The 19,161-nt window shown below is 48.4% G+C and overlaps 1 protein-coding gene across 1 annotated transcript in view; it reads left to right on the plus strand.

Annotated features, from left to right (window-relative positions):
• The window catches only part of LOC133086933 (kinesin-like protein KIF28P), a 75,630-nt gene that overhangs the window by 39,374 nt on the left and 17,095 nt on the right, over window positions 1-19,161 (plus strand). The window contains exons 8-16 of the mRNA XM_061183696.1: window positions 1,330-1,397; window positions 3,311-3,420; window positions 5,803-5,909; window positions 7,370-7,460; window positions 8,785-8,839; window positions 10,448-10,571; window positions 11,613-11,757; window positions 17,138-17,256; window positions 17,899-18,006. Of these exons, the coding sequence (XP_061039679.1) occupies window positions 1,330-1,397; window positions 3,311-3,420; window positions 5,803-5,909; window positions 7,370-7,460; window positions 8,785-8,839; window positions 10,448-10,571; window positions 11,613-11,757; window positions 17,138-17,256; window positions 17,899-18,006 (927 nt within the window). The remainder of the gene's footprint in view (window positions 1-1,329; window positions 1,398-3,310; window positions 3,421-5,802; window positions 5,910-7,369; window positions 7,461-8,784; window positions 8,840-10,447; window positions 10,572-11,612; window positions 11,758-17,137; window positions 17,257-17,898; window positions 18,007-19,161) is intronic.

Here is a 19,161-nt window from a genome sequence, read left to right on the forward strand (position 1 = left end):
AAAAATTTTTGACTGTTTTAGACACAGGGCAGGTGTTTAACCTGGAGAGTAGCCAAATCGTGTCATCTCAGCAAAAGACTCCAGACTCTATTATTGAAAGTTTGCCAAGTGGTACCGTGCAATGTGTTAAGTCAGGGCACTCCGCTCTCAAGCTTCAGATTAGGGAAGGAACAGAACTGGGCAAGCTCTGCTTCCAGCCTCGTACTGGCCTCCAGTCTGTCGTCCTGATTAGGAGAGAAACGCTTGCTGCTGGATCTGTCTTTATCATTTATTCTTGCCTAACTATTTTCAAACATTTTGTTTAAAGTTTTTCTGGTTGTCAGTACCTGTGGGCCTCACTGGGCCATCCCCCAAGAGCCCGGACTAAAAGAAGGTCCATAAGACTCCTCTGAACGTTAAACTACAAAATCAAATCTAACAGGCCTGAGCAGATGTGGGCAAGTTCTCCCAGGAGAGAGGATGACTTCCAGGTCTGCAAGACGAGGCCCTGGCTGAGGTGTTATGACGCTTTAGCAAAAAGTATGTGGTGGGTGGGAGGTTGGGGGAGTGGTCACCGGTCATCTCAGGAGGCGAATGAAAAAGAGGCTCCACAAAGCCAACATCCAAGCTCTTGGGTCTCCATGGCTCCAATCCCAGTTTCAGCATACGTACCGTGAGACCTCCTTTTCCTCCTTCCTAAAGTGAAGATAACAATATCGCCTTGGAAATACTGCTGTGGTGATTAAATGGGATGATATAATGAACAAGCTTTAAAAGCTGCAAAGCTGGACAAAGATAAAGGATTATTCACCAGGCCCTTATGCTCTGAATCTTGACCTCCAGGACCATAAGTTACAAGCTGCCGCCTGGGCAATCACACTCCCCCCCTGTTCACCCTCAGTGACCCTGCCCACCTCCAGCTGATCAAAAAGTTTGTTTTCTCATTTGAATTCTAGAACAATTAAGCCGAAGTCAATAGCCAGACTTGAAACCATACAAGTGGCTACTCAGTAATGATTTATTGATTGGTCTCTGCAGTGCCAGTGTTCAACGGTCATTTAAATCCCCGAGGAAATCTGCTGGGGACTCAGTGCTGAGGGACACGTAGAACAGAGGTTAGCTGCACACGTGTCAAGTCAGGGCTGGTTCGGTTCCCAGCTCTGCCATTTATTATCTGAGTGACCTTGGCACATTATTCTTCTCTAAGCCTGAGTTTTCTGTCTGAGTTGTAAAGTTTGAACAGTACCACAAATTACAAGATGTTCCATGACTGTTAGTTGTGTAATATCAACAACAATAGCTCTAAAACCTTATATGAAAAACAAAATCTGAAAAGGTTATTTTTTACAGATAGCAGCCATAAGTCCGGCTGACATCTGCTATGAGGAAACTTTATCAACATTAAGATATGCTGAAAGGTACGTTTATGAATACTTATTATCCACAGTGGTTCTAGGTTCTAAATCTGGCAAATTCTTCTAGTACCCTTATACTCGATGGGTTGGTGTCTTGGGAAGGGGTCCAGAAGAAGGAAGAACAAAAGGATTTGTGAGAGAAGAGTGAGAGAAAATAAAACAAATAAAAGGAGGTAGAACTGGGGGCTCAGGACCCTCCTGAGCCTGTCATTCTGTCACTCCAGCCCTGGATGGGGGAGGAGCCATGGGCTGAAATGCATGGGAGGAAGCACTGATCCCAATCCTGATGTGGTTACTTATCTGTCCCCATGCATTTTCCTGCCACATAGCATGACCATTCACAGATTCCCCTTCTGTCGTATGGGACACAGGTAGAGCATAGTGACAGGCAGGGAATTTTTGTGCTAATAATAAAGATGAGCACGTCAGAGGCACTCCCAAAGTTGGGAACCAGCCCCGGCTCTGCAGCTTTCCCTGAGCTGCTTCTCATTTCTCCAGGTCCCACACAGCAGGTCACAGGCATCTCCTCCCTGTGCGGGTAGAGGGGGCCTCTCACTGCTGGTTCCCTCCTTTCAGACTGGCCAGGGAAACAAGCCCACTCGATTAGCCCCTGCAGGACGCTGTGGAGGAGCCTCTAACCAGGGGTAGAAACCACATGCTGCCACCACCCCTGCATCCTATTTATGTGGCAGATTTGAGAATCCACCTCTGCACTGTTCCCATCAGCTCCATTCAGGAGCTTGGAATTCTCAGCCTGTGTTCCAGGCAGCTGCAGCTGGCATGTGAAATGGACTTGGTTCCTATTCTAATAGGTACGGGCCTGTGTGTCAGAATCTGGCCCTGCCTGCTATGGGACCTGAACCTCGCTGGCCCTCGGTGACCTCACATGCTGAAGGAGGTGATACCTCACTCTCTGGGTGTGGTGAAGACCACCTGAGATCGTTCATGAACCGTTTCTGGCTAAGTTCTGCTTGGCATGGGGCTGAAGCTCAAAAATGGTAGTTGCTATGATGTCCCCAAGTAATCGCCTGTCCTTCTGGTCTTCCCTTGGCCTCTTCTCAGGGAGGGGCCCTTGCATTTTAGTCACAAACACTTGCATTCTCATTCTTCACTGTGTGGTCTCAATATCATCTTACTCCAGTAGACATTTTCTTCCAGCATCTGTACCACTCAGATCTTGAATTTTGTCTTTAGTAATATTTAGAATGTTCATTTTCTCTCTGCTTATCAGATGTAAATCTGTTGCTAGCACTTTTTACGTGAGACACTGTGTGATGCAGAGGAAGGAGAAAATGGTCCCCAGGGGCCCTGGGCTCCAGGCCCAGATCTGCCGTTGGCTGTGCGACTGTGGGCTTGCCTTGGAAACCCTCTTCCTCAGTGAAAGGAGTGAGGTTGCCAGATTTAGCAAATAAAAATATAAGCCGCCCAGTTAAATTTGAATTTCAGATACAGAGGAAGTCATGTTTTAGCATAAGTACACCCCATGCAGCACTAGCTGGGAGTGAACTAGGTAATCTCTAAGCCCACTGCTGGGCTGGAGCACATGGCAGAGAGTCACTGGGAGCCTCCAGGGTTTGTGGTCCTATAGCAGCAGCAGCAGCAGTGACTGAAGAGGGTTTTTCATTAACCAAGTCAGCCCAGCTGGGGCAGTGTGTTCAGGGCCCAGAACACGTGGCGGGCAGGCTCCAGGCCTCGGTTGAACTGCTCCTGTTTATTTGAACCATGGATATCTCTGAGTCCCTTCTGGTCTTCATGGTTTACTGGAACCTTACATGGTGGAGTTTCGAATCACTTGGGCATGAAAGGCTCCCACTTTGACCTTCTGAGACCAGAGCCCAGTTTCCAGACAGTGATCTGGTGGTACTGCTCCAACTGCAAAAGGTCCAGGGCCTGGTTGTGTGACCACCTTTGCACAGGGCTAAGAAGATCCGGAACAAAGCCGTGGTCAACACCTCGACCCTGATGAGAGAGTCCAGGGCAGAGAACAACAAACAGCTGCTCGGACGTGGAAGCTCCAGAATGGCAGGTAAACCGAGTCAGGAGTCAGCGCGGGTCCAAGCCAGGAGCCAGGAGGCTGGGAGCGGGAGGGAGGAAGGGAGGGGCCGTGGCCAGGCCCAGGCCTGGGGGCCAACCCCTGGGTAGAGTCTTAGGGGAGCCCTAGGGCAGGTTGGGGCACCCCTGGGCCTTTGTCCAGGACATTTTGGCCTGAATGTAGATTCACAGCAGTTATAAGAAATAATGGCCTTGTCCTTTTTAAATGGTCATTTTAATCTCATTTTTTTTAATTGCCATTTTTATTTTGAGGTTATTCTTTCCACTGGGACTACTTTTTCCTTACCAGATTTGGACGGTGGCCGTATGGCGTTTATTCGGCTGATGGCCTCATGCAGTTAAGCGATGTTTGGAGCTAAGAAGCACTAGCCCCAGCACCCTCTTCTAAGACTCTGCTCAGCCCTAGCTGCACGTTAGAGTCACCTGGTGACTGTGCGCCACCTGGACCAATTAATCCATCCCGGGGGCAGCAGTGGTTCTTAAAGCGCCTACCTTAAGGTGGCCCACTGTGCAGTTATTGAGGACCACTGCTTTGAGTGAAGGCCTGAGATTTCAGCATGGCAGCATGAGGTGTGTGTAACTTTATGCCCATGAACAACTTAGAATGGTATGGATGGAAAGGGCAAAATATAAAATTGTTGAAGTAGAACTGGTAAAAGTGTTCAGCATCAAAACAGCCAGACCAGAAGGTCTGAAAGCCCTGCGCTCAGTGCTCTCAGTGGAGTGTGCCCCACTGTCATCGTCTGGCCCTTGGTAGCCGTTCCCCTCACCCGGCCGGGCTCCCTCGTGCCACACGGGCTCTCTGTCTGGCGGTGGCAACACTTCCCGACCACAACCTGCTCCCACATGCACACACCTGGCTGCCCCCATGGATGTTCCGCTCGAGGGCAGGTTGGCGCCACCTGGCATATTTCTGGGTTCCCAAGTCCTGACTCACTAAGGCTTCAGCCTCAACAAAGCACCTCCTAGATTAGAGGCTGTGCCCACGTCTGGTCCAGGCATGACTCTGCTCTGTCACAAATCTCCGTACCTCTAAAATCCGGACGTGCGGATTAGATACCTAAATATAGCATCTAATTCCCATTATTCATAAGCACAGACACGGAGCACATGAAAAACAAGGTAAGATAAATCTTTGATTCTTCCTGAATCCCCTGACTTTACAGGAATACCCTGAAATGCTCTCACATGCCCACATGATTAAAAAAACATTGTTGAACTTCAGTGCTCCTCCTACAAAGGACCTCCTTGCTCTAGTTTCCTATGAATTAAGAGGTGATCCTAGTTTTGTTTTTTTTTTAATTATTGAAGTATAGTTCATTTACCATGTTGTGTTAGTTTCTTTTTTTAAAATATATTTATTTATTTATTTTTGGCCGCTTTGGGTCTTCGTTGCTGCGCGCAGGCTTTCTCTAGTTGCTGTGAGCGGGGGCTACTCTTTGTTGTGGTGCGCTGGGTGGCATCTCTTGTTGCAGAGCATGAGCTCTAGGCATGTGGGCTCAGTAGTTGTGACTCGCGGGCTCTAGAGCGCAGGCTCAGTAGTTGCGGCACACGGGCTTAGTTGCTCTACGGCATGTGGGATCTTCCCGGACCAGGGCTCGAACCCGTGTCCCCTGCATTGGCAGGCGGATTCTTAACCACTGCGCCACCAGGGCAGCCCTGTGTTAGTTTCAAATATACAGCAAAGTGATTCAATTATACACCTACACATACATATATATATTATTTTTCAGATTCTTTTCCCATATAGGTTATTACAAGACACTGAGTATAGTTCCCTGTGCTGTGCAGTAGGTCCCTGTTGTTTATCTATTTTATATATAGTAGTGTGTATATGTTCATCCCAAACTCCTAGTTTATCCCCCTCCCACCTCCCAGCTATCCCCTTTGGTAACCATAAGTTTGTTTTCTATGTCTGTGAGTCTGTTTCTGTTTTGTAAATAAGCTCATTTGTGCCATTTTTTTAGATTCCACATATAAGTGATATTGTATGGTATTTGTCTTTCTCTGACTTACTTCACTTAGTGTGATAATCTCTAGGTCCATCCATGTTGCTGCAAATGGCATGATTTCAGTCTTTGTTTTGGCTAACCTTCCATTGTATATATGTACCACATCTTCTTTATCCATTCATCTGCGGAGGGACACTTAGGTTGCTTCCACGTCTTGACTATTGTGAATAGTGTTGCTGTGAAGATCGTAGTCTTTATAGAACTTGCCAAGTGCAGTCAGTGCAGTTCTGTTTCCCACTCCTGCTGAGAGGGCCATGTTTTGACTAAGACATTCTGTGCCTCACCTTTGACACTGCAGACCTTAAATTAGCCTTAAGTTGCTTAAAGTATCTCCCTCCTTCCAGAGCTGCCAGCCTGTTGGCTCAGGCCTCCCACTGGTCAGACGAGCTGGGCGCACCAGCTGGACCAGGCCCGGAGCGAATGGCAGCAGCACTTCGTGGCCATTGCCCAGGTGAGCTCACCACCTCCACCTGCCGAGGCTGACAACCTGGCGGGGGGGTGGGTGGCCTTGCCCCTTACCCAGACATGCGCCAGTGCCTGGGTGGATGCCAGGTGGACAATCGGGGTGAGGTGTATTATGTATAATATGTGAATGTGACATGTTATATGTGACGTATGACTTAATTAAATTATTGGCAGAGTTGGGGAGAGAATGACAGGGCATGAAAGGGAAGGAAGCAAAGAGGCCATGAGGCTGAGGATAGAATGCAAGGCTGTGGATAATTAGAATTTGGGGAGGATCTGAGGAATATGATTGTCTTCTGGGGTCTACGAGTTGTGACCCTGAACCACATATCTGGCATTCACCGCCAGTTCCAGATCATAAATTGGCTGGGGTGTGAACTTTGTACCTCGGCCAGGGAGTTGCCGTCTCTGCCTCCCATGACCTTCCTCCCCAAAGTCACGAGGCTCTGGACAAACTCCAAAGTCATGGGCCAGCCCTGGAGGACTTTAGAAGTGGTGGGAGGGGTCCAGTCCAGATTCCAAAGGGCTCATGACGCCAGAATAGATGTGAGCTTTAGGGGGAAGGAGTGGAGTCGGGTGGAGGTCTGTGGCAGCAGGGGGTCAGGTTAAGTTAGGGTCCAGGAACTCTAGAGGCGTGGATGTAATATGGCTGCACCCAGCAGCCAGAAGGGCCAAGAAAGTACCATCCTGTGTAAGGGGTACCTGGGTTTGTGCCTCTTGGTTGCAGGGGTCAAGTAGGATCCAGAGTGAAGAGCTAGGACTCTGTTCTGTATGGTCAGTTAGAACCAGAAGGACTCTCATCCTCTTTACTCTTTATGAGAACTTCAGGATTGAAAAGCTTTCCTTGTGCCTGCATAGTTTATTCCAGTTCTGTTTGACTATCAAACCTCTATAACCGCAATACCAATCAATACCTGTATTAAAAAATGAAGTGCATTTTGGTAACCAAGAGAGAGCGAGGCAATAGGCCCCATTTTGCCATCAACACCTGAGGGGTGATGAGCTCGCCAAAGGACTTGGGGGAATGAGATGTAGGGCAGGTGGTTGAGTGGAACCTGGGAAGAATTACCCAGGCGGGGCACCAGAATGGGGCCTCCTGACAGCTGGGGATGCCGGGGGCCTGAAGAAATGGCAGGGGTAGAAACCAAAGTGCAGGGAACCATACGAGAGCAGCTGGGAATGGTGAACAGAGTCGGAAACCGGCTGTGCTTTGCAACAGTCCTGACGGGGTGAATGCAGGCCCCCGACCGCTGACCTGCCGGGATCGCACCCGCCCTGTCAGCGAAGCCCCTGGTCACACTTTCCGCCTCTGGGTTTGCTTTATGGGGTGAGTTGACGGGATGCACAGACAAACGGCTCTGAGGAGCAGTGGAGAGGAAGGAACATTGCCGTCTGTGCTGTGCTGCCCTGTCTGGTGAGGAAACCCTCTCTCTGTTTCTCCTCCAGGAGCAACAGATGATGAAGACCTTCCCGCACCTTCTCAACGTCAATGAAGACCCGCAGCTCACGGGGGTTCTCAAGTATTTCATTGAAGCTGGTACTCACTCCTCTAGACCTGCCCTGATCATGCTCATGCTTCTTGCCCCTTTTTTCTTTTTGATTTTTTTTTGTGGTAAAATACACATAACAGAAAATTCACCATGTTAACTATCTTTGAGCGTACAGTTCATTGGCATTAAGTGCCTTTGCATCGTTGTGCAACCCTCACCTGCACTCATCTGCAGATTGATTCTGTCTTCCCAAACTGAAACTCTGTCCCCTTTATGCAATAATTCCTCATTAGCCCCTCCCCCCAGCCCCTGGCAACCACCATTCTACTTCCTGTCTCTATGAATTTGACTATTCCAGGTACTTTGTATAAGTGCAATCTTACAGTATTTGTCCTTTTGTGTCTGGCTTACTTCGCTTAGCATAATGTCTTCCAGGCTCATCCATGTTGAAGCCTGTGTCAGGATTTCCTCCCTTTTTAAGGCTGAACAATATTCTATTGTATGTGTGTACCACATTTTGTTGATGCATTCATCCACTGGAAAATGGCACCAGTATTTAGTCCCATCTGGCTTTCCCACCCTAGCCCTGTGCACACTCAGGACAGGAGAGGCTCATGCAGGGCGGCAGTGGGGGCTGGATGAGGGGGCAGCCCCAGGAGGCTGGTGTGATGCTCCCAGCACTGTCCTTGGACTCAGTCACTGGACAGAAACAGAGCTTCACAGACCAGGGCCTTCCCTGTGGCCAGGCTTCAGTGGGTCTCCTAAGGCCCAGATGCAACAGTTTCTTCCTCCAGAATTCCCATGAAGAAGGTAGAACTTTAAAAGAGTTAGGAAATTGAGACATTGGGGTTGACATATACTCACTACTATATATAAAATAGATAACTAATAAGAACCTGCTGTATAGCACAGGGAACTCTACGCAATACTCTGTAATGACCTATATGGGAAAAGAATCTAAAAAAGAGTGGATATACTTATATGTATAACTGATTCACTTTGGTGTACACCTGAAACTAACACAACATTGTAAATCAACTACACTCCAATAAAAATTAATAAAAATTCATTTAAAATAACAATAATAAATCCATTAAATGTTAACATAAATGACACATTCTTAAATAAAAAATATTTTCCTAAACAAACAAACAAAAAGTTAGGAACATCACAAAAAAGGTAGAAAGTAGAACAGTTATCCCCAAGGCAAGGTGATGTCCATGTACCATCATGATTGAAAATCACAGTGAAAAAATTCCTTCACATGATCTAATTGGAGAGGAAATGGCACTTCCCAAACATCAAACATGTTAACTTACTAATGTCAAATCCTGAAAAAATTTGAAAACAACTTACCTTAATTCTTTTCAGGTTCGTGTGATGCTGGTCAGGCAGCTTCAAATGCCATCACTCTTCAAGGTTTGGGGTAAGTTGATGTGACCCAGCACCTCTGTCCAGCATTAGAGAATTGCGACCACTGCATCCAGAGGAGACCCTCAGAATTCATCTAGTCATCGTCAGGCCAAGCCACAGACCCTGCCGGACAACCAAGGACAAGATATGACCAGACCTTCCTCGGGACCCACTCTAATGCTTATGAAAGATCACCTTCAGAGGGTTTTCTTCTGTCACCGAAATCCCTTGTGCCACGCTCACTTTGTTTCCTTGGCTCTGAGCTTGGGAGAAAGGGAATAATTCTCCACAAATGGACATGAGTAGATCGGGCAGGAAGTGAAGAGAGTTAGGAGGGCAGGCCCCCTACGGGTGGCCCATGCCTTTTGTGGTCCCACCACCAAGAGCAAAACATCCTCGGATCACTGTGCCCAGAGCCCTCACCAACCGGACTAAGGCAAAGCCCAGACTTTGAGCTGATCCCCTCCCTGAGGACCCCTCAGGATCCCTGCAGGAGCCCCTGTGGAACCCCAAGGCGGGTTCGTAAACTCACAGTGGGGCCCTACCTCTGTGGCCTCTCTCGTGGGGAGGCTGCAGCTCCAGGGCTTCTTTCCCTCTTCCAGGACCACTGTGTCCTGACCGCCCACAGATTTCCAGCCAATAGACTCAATCAGCCCCTACAAAGAGGGAACTTACTGACCAGTCCCCCGACATACCTCAGCCCTCCTGAGCCCGCCTGGGGCCTGTGTGTGTGTGTGTGTGTGTGTGTGTGTGTGTGTGTGTGTGTTGGTGGCTGGGAGGGGGGTGGAGGGGGAGGCGGGGGACCGGTGGGCACTAACTCACCCTAACCGCTGGCCTCCAGGCCCTTTGCCCTGATTCTTCCTGGGGACCCCCTCATCTCCCTTTCCAGACCACTTCCTGCGGTGACCCTAGTCTAACACACAGGTCTGGAAAGGCTGAACTCCAGATGAGCTGAGGGTCAAACCTTCCCACAGGACCCCTGAGCCCCAGGCCAACAAGGGCTCCGGGTGGTTGTTGCGTGTCTCGACTTCCTGAACATTCCATGACAGCCAAGGAGTCCAGGAACATTCTAGAACAGCCAGGAAGTCGGTCATTCAGGGCACAGAGATGACGTCTGTTGGGCAGCCAATCTGACACCTCTGATACTGACCCCAAATCCTGTAACATCTCAGGTCTGGATTTGTATAGATAAAGACCAAGAACCAGACCTAAACTTCTCAGCAATATGTGGGCACATTATTAAGTCACCTTCCCAAGTGTCTCTTCTGAAACACCTTTCTTTCCATTTCCCCTCCGCTCAGTCCTACTGGTCTGTGCATCCCTGCGGGCTCTAGCTTGACCCTGGGTCTCCTGGCTCCTCACACTTCTCGGGGCTCTAGTATGGGGGTGGGGGAGGGGTGGTTCTACTAAGAAATGATTGCTTTGTCGTCTCCCCGCTGGAGGCAGGGTCCCTCACACCCACCTCTCCATCTCCACCCACTGAGCCAGCACACAGGAGCCCCACAGGGCTTCCTTGGCAGCTGTAGGGCTTACCTGATTGCGCAAATGAGAAAGAACGATCTAAACTGTTCCCTAAAATCGTAATTTATTTGGTCTCTTAGACACAGTCTTATCCTTTCAGAATTTCAGATAAACACGCTTCCTTCACAAATTCGGGTGGTAAAGTGACGGTGACTCCACACGGCAAATGCAAGGTCATCGTTAACGGGGTGCCCATCACGACCAAGACGAAGCTGCAGCATTTGGTAAACTCTCCTGCGGAGCCACAGGGTTTCCTATGTTTGACCGAGAGAGCTGGAGGGAGGTGGGCACTGCTGGGAGCTAAGACCCTCGTGTCCCTCTGCTACCGTGTCACAGTGATGACAAGGTCACAGCTGTGGGCTCAGGAGACCTGAGATTAACTCCCCGTGTGTCCTGGGGAAGTCACTTCACCTCCTTGGACCTCGCCTATAAAGCAGAGAGGGGTGAACTAGGTGATCGCCAAAATCCTTCCAGCTCTAACCGCTGTATGACATTTTAGATTTTTAAAACCTACCATGGAGAGGGACTGCCAGCACCTTGCCAACATCGGGCTCTCCCTGTCTCCTGCCACCACCCCGGCCCGAGTCCCAGCAGCACAGGGGCTCCAGGCCCCTCTCCAGTCCCTTTTCCGCCTTGTAACCACAGAGAGCCTTTTAGACAAGCACACTGAAGCAGGCCACCCCTTTCTCGGAAATCCTTCGATGACCTCCCTTTTAGGACACCCGAGGGAGCCGGCCCATCTTCTGCCTCTCTGGCCTCACTGCTCTGCCTGGGCTTCCCTCGGTCACACGACCCCTTGGATGCTCAAAACGTGCCAGGCTCTGGTGGGCAGCGGCCTTCTCAGCCTCTCCGAAACTTAACACACTTGAAGTGTCACCTTAAATAGTGCACCTTCTAAGAGGTCTTCTCTAATCCCCAGTGTAAATTAGGCCCCATACACTCCGCGGAAAGCCCGCCCTGTTCCTCCCAGCATCCCGCACGCGCTGTGATTACATCGCTGTGGTTACATCATTAGTTCATCAAGTCCCGGAGGCGGGGGGATGGGTCTGCTTGGTCCCCACCGACTCTCAGCGCCTGGTGGAGAGTGTGGAATAAAGGAAGGAGTCAGTGAAAGCACGAAAAAGCAAGAGGTCCCCTCTTCCCTCCTCGTTTATGGGTCTCTTCCCTGCTTGGGGGATTCACAGGGTCTCAGGATTTACACAGAGGAGCAGGCTGACCTCACCTCCTCTGGCCTCTTCCCTCTGAGCCCACTCTCTCCTCCCTAGGACCGAATTATTTTGGGATCCAACAGCGCCTACCTCTACATCGGGTTTCCTTCAGAGCGAGGCAGTGAGGACTTGAGCAGATTTGATTATGACTTTTTCCAGCTGGAGAGAGCGGCTTCGGAGGGAGTGAGTGTGGACAAGCTTGGTGAGCAGCCTGGACCTGACTGCTGACATTTTCCATGGGTGGATGTGAAAGCAGCTGCTTTCACTGTGTGCTCTCCTGCTTTCCTTAAGAAATAATCTTTTATTGTGTCAAAATACAATGTTTAGAAAGTTAAGGTATGATTTTCATACAGAGTGAGCACACGTCGAAAATTTGTTTAGAGGAGTAGAGAGTGGACGCAACACTGGGATAGGAGGATGCTGAAATGGGATTGCTGGGTCCAGCAGAGCTAATTCATGCCTTCAGGGCGATAATCTTCTCCTGGACAAAAATTCATTTCAGTGTGCCAGTCTTCTAAATTTAGTCTTCTGTAAATTAACATCTAACGGCTCAGAGTCTGGCCCTAATCAGTAGTCAGTATTGAGGGTACCCCCTGTCCCCTGTGCAGCCCCCTGGGGGACCAGAAGCTCCTTACACGGGCTCTGCTAGGAAAGGGAAGTCATCCTTTGGCCCCATTTCCATGCTTTGTATGACTTCTTGACAGCTCTCCCTTTTGCCCCTGAAACCTTTTCTTCTGTGGTCACCACGTGGCTCTCTCATGGGCACACTTCCCAAAGCATCTTGGCCAAGAGTCAGCCAGCCTGTCTCCAAGCTCAGACGCCTTTAGCCCCAGTTCTCTGGAGCCCCTTGCCAAGGTGGGCAAGCATTTTGTGGGTTATTCTTAACTCTGACATTTCTTGAAAGGTACAGAAAAGTTTCAAGAGTAGTGCACTGAACTCTCAAACACACTCTGCTCAGATTTCCTGTTTAAATATTTTACTACATTTGCTTTATTATATATGTATATGTGTGTGTATATATATATGTACACATATATATATAATTTTTTTCCTGAACCATTTCAGAGTAAGTTGCAGACATGATGCTCCTTTATCCTTAAATACTACATTGTATACTTCCTAAGGAAAAGAACATTATTCTCTTGCAAAACTACAGTATAATTATCAATATCAGAAAATTAAGATCAATATAATACTGTTATTTAATCTATGAATTTTGCTCATATTTAACTAATTGGTTCAATAATTTCCTTTATAAAAAATTTTTTGGATCCAGGGTCCAATCCAGGACCCCGTTTAGTTGTCATGTCTCTTTGGTCTCTTTAAATCTGGAACAATTCACCAGGTCTGTTTTTGTCTTTCATGACCTTGACATTTTTGAAGAGTAAAGGCCAATCATTTTGTATAATGTTCCTTCGTTTGGGTTTTTATGATGTTTCCTCCTGATGGGATTGGGGTGATACATTTTTGGCAGGAATACCAGCAAACTGATGTTGTAGCCTCTGTGCCTCACATCAGAAGGCACATGGTGGCAGGTTGTCCACTTTTTGTGATCACTTGGTTAAGGGGGCGTCTGCCAGTTTTCTCCACGGTAAAATGACTAATCCTATCTTTTTAATTAATAAATATTTTATGGGGAGAGACTTTGATATGTAGATATCCTATACCTCATCACACTTTCATCCACTAATTTTATCATCCTTTGATCATTGGATTAGTATGATTTTTGTCAAATGGTGAATTTCTAGCTCCACCATTTCTTCTACCTTTATTTGAAACAATGGTACTATAAGAAATGTTTTCTCTCCTATTTATTTGCTTATCCATTTATTTATGTCACTGTGAACTCATAGAGTCCTGTTTTACTCCATAAGTTATGATCTGTTGCTTTCATAATTTATTTTGAGGTGCAAACTGTCCTGGATTTGGCCAGTGGGAGCCCCTTCAAGCTGGATTCTGTGTCTTCCTGACATTCCTCCTCATTCTTTAAACACTAGCCTACTTTCTGGCCTCAAAAAATGTTCCAGTTTTGTCTCGCGGGCTCTCAGTCCCAGCTCTGGTGTCAGTCATTTCTCCAAGGATCCTGATTCCTTTTGGTGGAGAAGGACATTTATAAATCAAGATCTGGGACTATGTGTGCAAACTGCTATATACATACATGGTTCCCACACACTATTATAGCTTCACCTATTCTGTAAAACCATAAGTTAGTAATACCTCCAATTCCAGGTCAGTACCACAGGGTTTATTTTTATCTTTCTCTTGGTGGGTGAACATAATATGTTTGCCCATTTTCTCCATCTGTCCTCTGGACTCCATCCCTCTCACCTTCTCAAGCATTTGTCTCTGAAGAGCCCCCTCCCCCCACCCTCCTGCATCACTAACTGCTCTCCATGGGTCATTCTATCACATGCAAACATGCTCCACTATCTCCCACCATAAAAACAAACAAACAAAGCCCTACTTAGACCCACATCTCCCTCGAGCTACTGCCATATTTCTTTTTGTTCCCTTTTATAGAAAACTAGGAAGTTGTCTCCATTTTCTCATCTCCAGTCTGGCTTCTGTCCCACTCGTGCCTTGACCCTGATCCCTCTGCGTTCCACATCTAGCAGGCACTTGTCTGCACACATCTTACGCGGTTGAGCCCTCTCTCCTTTTTGAAATATTTTACTCTTGGAACCGTATGTTCTCCTGGTTTTCTTCTAGGCCACTCCTTCCACATTCCCCTTCCTGGCTCCTCCTCATCTAAACCATCTTGAAATTCGGAGTGCCCCAGAGCTTGGACCTTGGGACACTTCTCTAGATGGATGCTTTCCCCACTCTGCTCTCATCATTCTCGGTGGCTCTAAGTGCCATCTGTGCTAACAACCCTCAGCTCCTCTGTCTTCTTGCTGTCCCTTGATACCTCTTGATACCCCGATTCAGCTGCCTTCTTGATATCTCTGCTTGCATGACTCACAGACATCTCAACATGAAAGTGTCCAAAACAGAGCCTTGACTCCCCACTCACTCCAAGCCTGTTCTCATTCCCAGGACTTATCATCTTGGCAAACTGCTCAAGGCAGAAATCTAGGCCTCCTCTTTTCCCTCACTTCTTCATCCAGTCTGCCTTTTCTCCATCCTCCTTTGCCACCATTTCAGTGCAAGCCATCATCGTCTCTTACCTGAACAGTGTAGTCATCTCTGAACTTATCAGATCATGCTACGCTCGGGCTGCAAAATATTCACCAACTTCTCAGTGTTCTTAGAATAAAACCCAAGCTCCCTACCATGGTCTTGAAGGCCCTGTGTGATCTACCACGTGCTCTCTCTCCAACCCCATCTCACACCACTCTCTCCTCTCCGCAGTTTGAACCTCACTGGTCTCCTTTCTGCTCCTCCAACACATCAAGCCCTTTCTGCCTCAGGGCCTTTGCACTTATTGCTTGTTTTTCTTTCCATCTTTGGCTCATTTTCATCTTTCATCTCTCAGCTCAAATATTACCTCCTCAGATAGATCTTCCCCTTTCTTGGCTTCGTTTGTTTATTCTTTATTACTTAACTCTATTTCTTTCCTAGCATTCATCACATTTTAAAATTATTTTATTTATTAGTTTATTATTCATTTGTCCACCTGAGAATATAAGCTCTAGCTGGGATTTTTTTTCTCTTGTTTACCCATTCATTTATATATTCCTTCACTCAACAAGTATTTACTGAGCTCCTACTATGTGCCAGATGTGGTTCTAAGCCCTGGGGATCCAGCAGTGAGCAAAGCAGTGCCCTGTCCTTACAGAGCTGATGAGAGCGGGTTCACTTCCGAATCCCCAGAATCTGATAATGGCCTAGCAATGGGCCTTCAGTAAGTGTTTGTTGAATGAATGATGAATGAGATTAACCAGATCAGCTCCCACACAGAAGCTTAGTCATGCACACGTGCATGACCTAGGGCCCAAATGTGGGCACATCCTGCTCTGTTCTGTCTGAGAACACCCTGCCCCAGGAGCCCCATGCCTGGACATCGGGTTCCCCCCAGGACAGGGCAGGCTGGGGTCTGTGCTCCCCACTCACCTCCCAGCCCCACCCAGGGGCCTTCTGGCCCTATAGAAGCTACGGCCCAACAGCTAAAGATGTTGACTGGGAGCCTGGAGAGACGGTGATGAATAAAATCCAGATCCTAGCCTAGAATAAATTACAGCCTTAGGTTTCTGAGTCAAAGGCTCCCCTTATCCTCTCAGCCCAGCCTCCACTGCTCAACAACCTGGGATTCCTCGTCTGCAGGAGCATTCAGGAGCTCTGGCATCTTCCTTTGTCCATCTCTTCCCTCGCCTCAGATGGAGGCTCTTGACCACCTTACCTCCCCTCCCATTTCCAGGTCCCGGCTCACTTCCCTCAGGGGAGGCCATGGTACCAGGGCCCCTGGAAGCCACGTGAGCTTGGGCTCCACTGAGGTCTCTGGCTGTGCTGGGCTTCCCAAACGAGGAGCGTCTCACGTGTGCTGGTACCTTCTCTCCAGCCCTCGTGCCCTGCCTGAACTTGCCTTATAAACCCATGCTTGGAGAGCCACGGGGTGTGCCTACACATGTGCAAAATAGTTCCTCCCTTTTTCGTATACCAAAGCTTTTTCTTCAGAATTTTAGCAAAATAAATTGATTTGAAATTCACCTCCTTGTTCATTTTCTGCAAGTTCCTGACCAAAAAACAAGCAAACAAGACTCTATAATACCAAACCTGGATACCCCGTCTATTCATTTATTCATTCACAGGGTTGACGGCACACCTGCCTTCCCAGCCCAGGGCTGGCAGCACAATGAGGTCGAACAAGCCCCAGATGCTGGGCTGAAGGTGCTCAGCGCCAGCAAAGACTGTAGGTCCTCAGCAAGGCGGCTGGTGGGCAGTTCTGGGGAGTCAGACCTCAGGGCACGGAATGCCTAAATAGTTGAGAGTTCCTGGCACAAGGCAGCACCAACCGGGGTCTGGCAGGGGGATTGGCTCACGCTTCGTCTCCATGATCCCCTCCTCCAAGCCACCCCAAGCAGAAGTAAGAACAGGTTGCTTCTGTGCCAGCTGCGGTTCTCGAGAAAACCCCAGACCTTCCTTTAGCCAACTGTATTCTTCCTGCCCCAGCCTCCTCCCTGGAGAGTGTGGAGCCACCTTGGGTCAAGGACCCTGAGACCAAGATGGGAAACTGGAGGCAGAAGGCCTCCTGTCACGATGCTGCCGAGATTCTTGGGTTAAGTTCAGCAATTGCTTAAGTAAAGCCAGGCAATGTCCTCTCCTCCTCATTTGTTTTCTTTCTTGGTTTTTGTTTGTTTTTTTGTTTTATTACATGCTTGTAATTTTTTTAAACTTTTTATTTTATATTGGAGTATAGTTGATTAACAATGTTGCGATAGTTTCAGGTATGCAGCAAAGTGATTCAGTTATGCATATACATGTATCTATTCTTTTACATGCTTGCAATTTTAAAATGTAAATATTTGGTTAACAGTTGAATGAACGACTGAATGAAGGAACCAAGGAGTGTGTAAATTTATTCATGGCTGAAAAGTATCCTAGAACCAGTGAGTGACTTTCCCTTCCTCTCCGATCTTTCCTAGGTGCTGTGAACAGTGGGGATGGCAAGGCAGACCCCAGTGTCCTGGCTGTGTTCCAGGACTACATCAAACTGATGCCACTGGTTGCAGAAGCAAATCAAATGAGTGAAGAGCTGAAGAAGGTAAGACTAGAAAATGGTAAAATCCCAGCTCCAGAAAGGACCTCAGGGAACAGGTTCAATGCACCCCTCACTCCCATTGCCCTGCACTGGCTTCATGGTGTAGACACGCCTGAAATGTGGGCCTGGAGACGGCGGGTGCTTTGCCCAAGACCCCACAGTGAGCTAGTGACAGGGCCTCAGCCAACACCCGGGCCTCCCCAGTCCCAGCCTCGAGTCCGTTCCTTCCACCTCTGGCCCCCACGGCTCTGGGACCACCAGGACCCCAGACCAACACTAGCTCGCCATGGCCACCCCACCCCAGACTGTCCTCCAGAGGCCCTCTCTGGGTGCAGGCACCCTGGTGGCTTCTCTGCCACAGAGAAGGCCTGGGCTGGCATTTGCTCTCTGGTGACACAGGATCCCAATCATCGGGAAACTTGCATGAGATTCAGTCACTTTGGTGAGGCCTACACGTGTTAGTTCCAGAATACCGTTGAGAAATTCTGGTGCTTTGGCTTTTCTCTTGATGGGAATTCCAAGGAGCAAGAGGTGGACCATCTTCTTTTAGAAAGCCTGAGTATGGAGAGGATGAAAAATAAATTTCAAAGATGGTATAGGCTGATAAAAGTAGGATTATTTAGTGAGAAGTATTTTTCTTATCAGGGACTTAACATGGAGCTGAAAGTGAAGAACTTAGCGTCATCAGATTCCAGGGGCTATGACCTACAAAAAGAGGTCATGGTGAAGGTGACAAATCAAAGGACTCGTCAGGTGAGGCTGCTCCTTGGGGGCAGGTGTGAGACTCCACAAAGGGTTTCTGAGGCGTTTTCCTAGGGATGCAGGTTAGTTTTACTTGCTACAGCTTGTGGAGACCCAGCGAAGGGGCCAGACAGGTTCCAAGTGTGAATGGGGTTCTGGGGGACAGCCTCTGGGGAGAGGGGACCCTCTCCGTGATCCCCTCCTCGGCGTCTCTCCCCGACAGCACCAAGACCTGGGATCTTTCCCACCCACAGGCTTTCCCACCCACGCTTTCTGCTTACTTTTATCATGACTCCAGAGCTTTAGTACCAGAAGGGAGCCTGAGAGTGTGTCCAACTGATACCGGTGTTCGTGTGAGTGCTCGAGAGAGACAGAGCTGCCGTTCTGAGCAATGAGAAAATCCGCACTTTCATTAAGACGCCAGAAGAGGCCGTAAACTCCACTGGCTGGTCCATTCCCATTTGTGACATTGCTCACTGTCAGGAAGGCCCTTCTTAGGCACTTAAGACCCCTTTCCTTTCCCTCTGCCTAACAGAAAAGAGTGGGCCTATAGTTGGTGTCCCTTATGCCTTCAGAGCAGCCCTCCAGCCAAATGCTCACTCCTTACTGCATCTTCAGAGGATGTGCCCCTAATTCTCAGGTGACCTTTGGGTGGGCTGCTCCCTCCCAATCCTCGGTGTACACATGCCTCCTTAGCTGTGAGTCTTGTAGCAAACATGTCTCTGGAGGAGGGGCTGGCTGTGGCTGGGGACTTTTCCGTCATTGGATGATCTGCTCCGCGTGACAGCTAACTGGTGCTTCTCTGGGTTTAACTTTTCTGCTCATTGCCCTAAAGTTGCCAAAATTTTCTGGGTCAAGACCAATCTTTAAAAACTTTTTAAAATTGTGAAATATGACAAACAGAGAAAAGGTTATGAATGTATCTGTTCACATGGTAAACGCTTGAGTACTCATCAGCCAGGTCAAGGGGCTTTGTGTCTGCCAGGTGCTGGGGACACCAAGACCACGGATCGAACTGTGGGCGCCCAGAAGGCACACCTGAGCAAGGCCGTTCCTGAGCCACAACCCCTGAAATGTGTTCCTGTCCTTTTCTTCTTTTCCTCTGACCAGCACCAAGGTGGCCTCCCCTCCATCCCCTAGGGCTGGAAGAAGGCAGAAACATGTCTT

Source organism: Eubalaena glacialis, chromosome 3 (genome assembly GCF_028564815.1).
Source record: "Eubalaena glacialis isolate mEubGla1 chromosome 3, mEubGla1.1.hap2.+ XY, whole genome shotgun sequence".
In the NCBI taxonomy this organism is placed as follows: Eukaryota; Metazoa; Chordata; class Mammalia; order Artiodactyla; family Balaenidae; genus Eubalaena; species Eubalaena glacialis.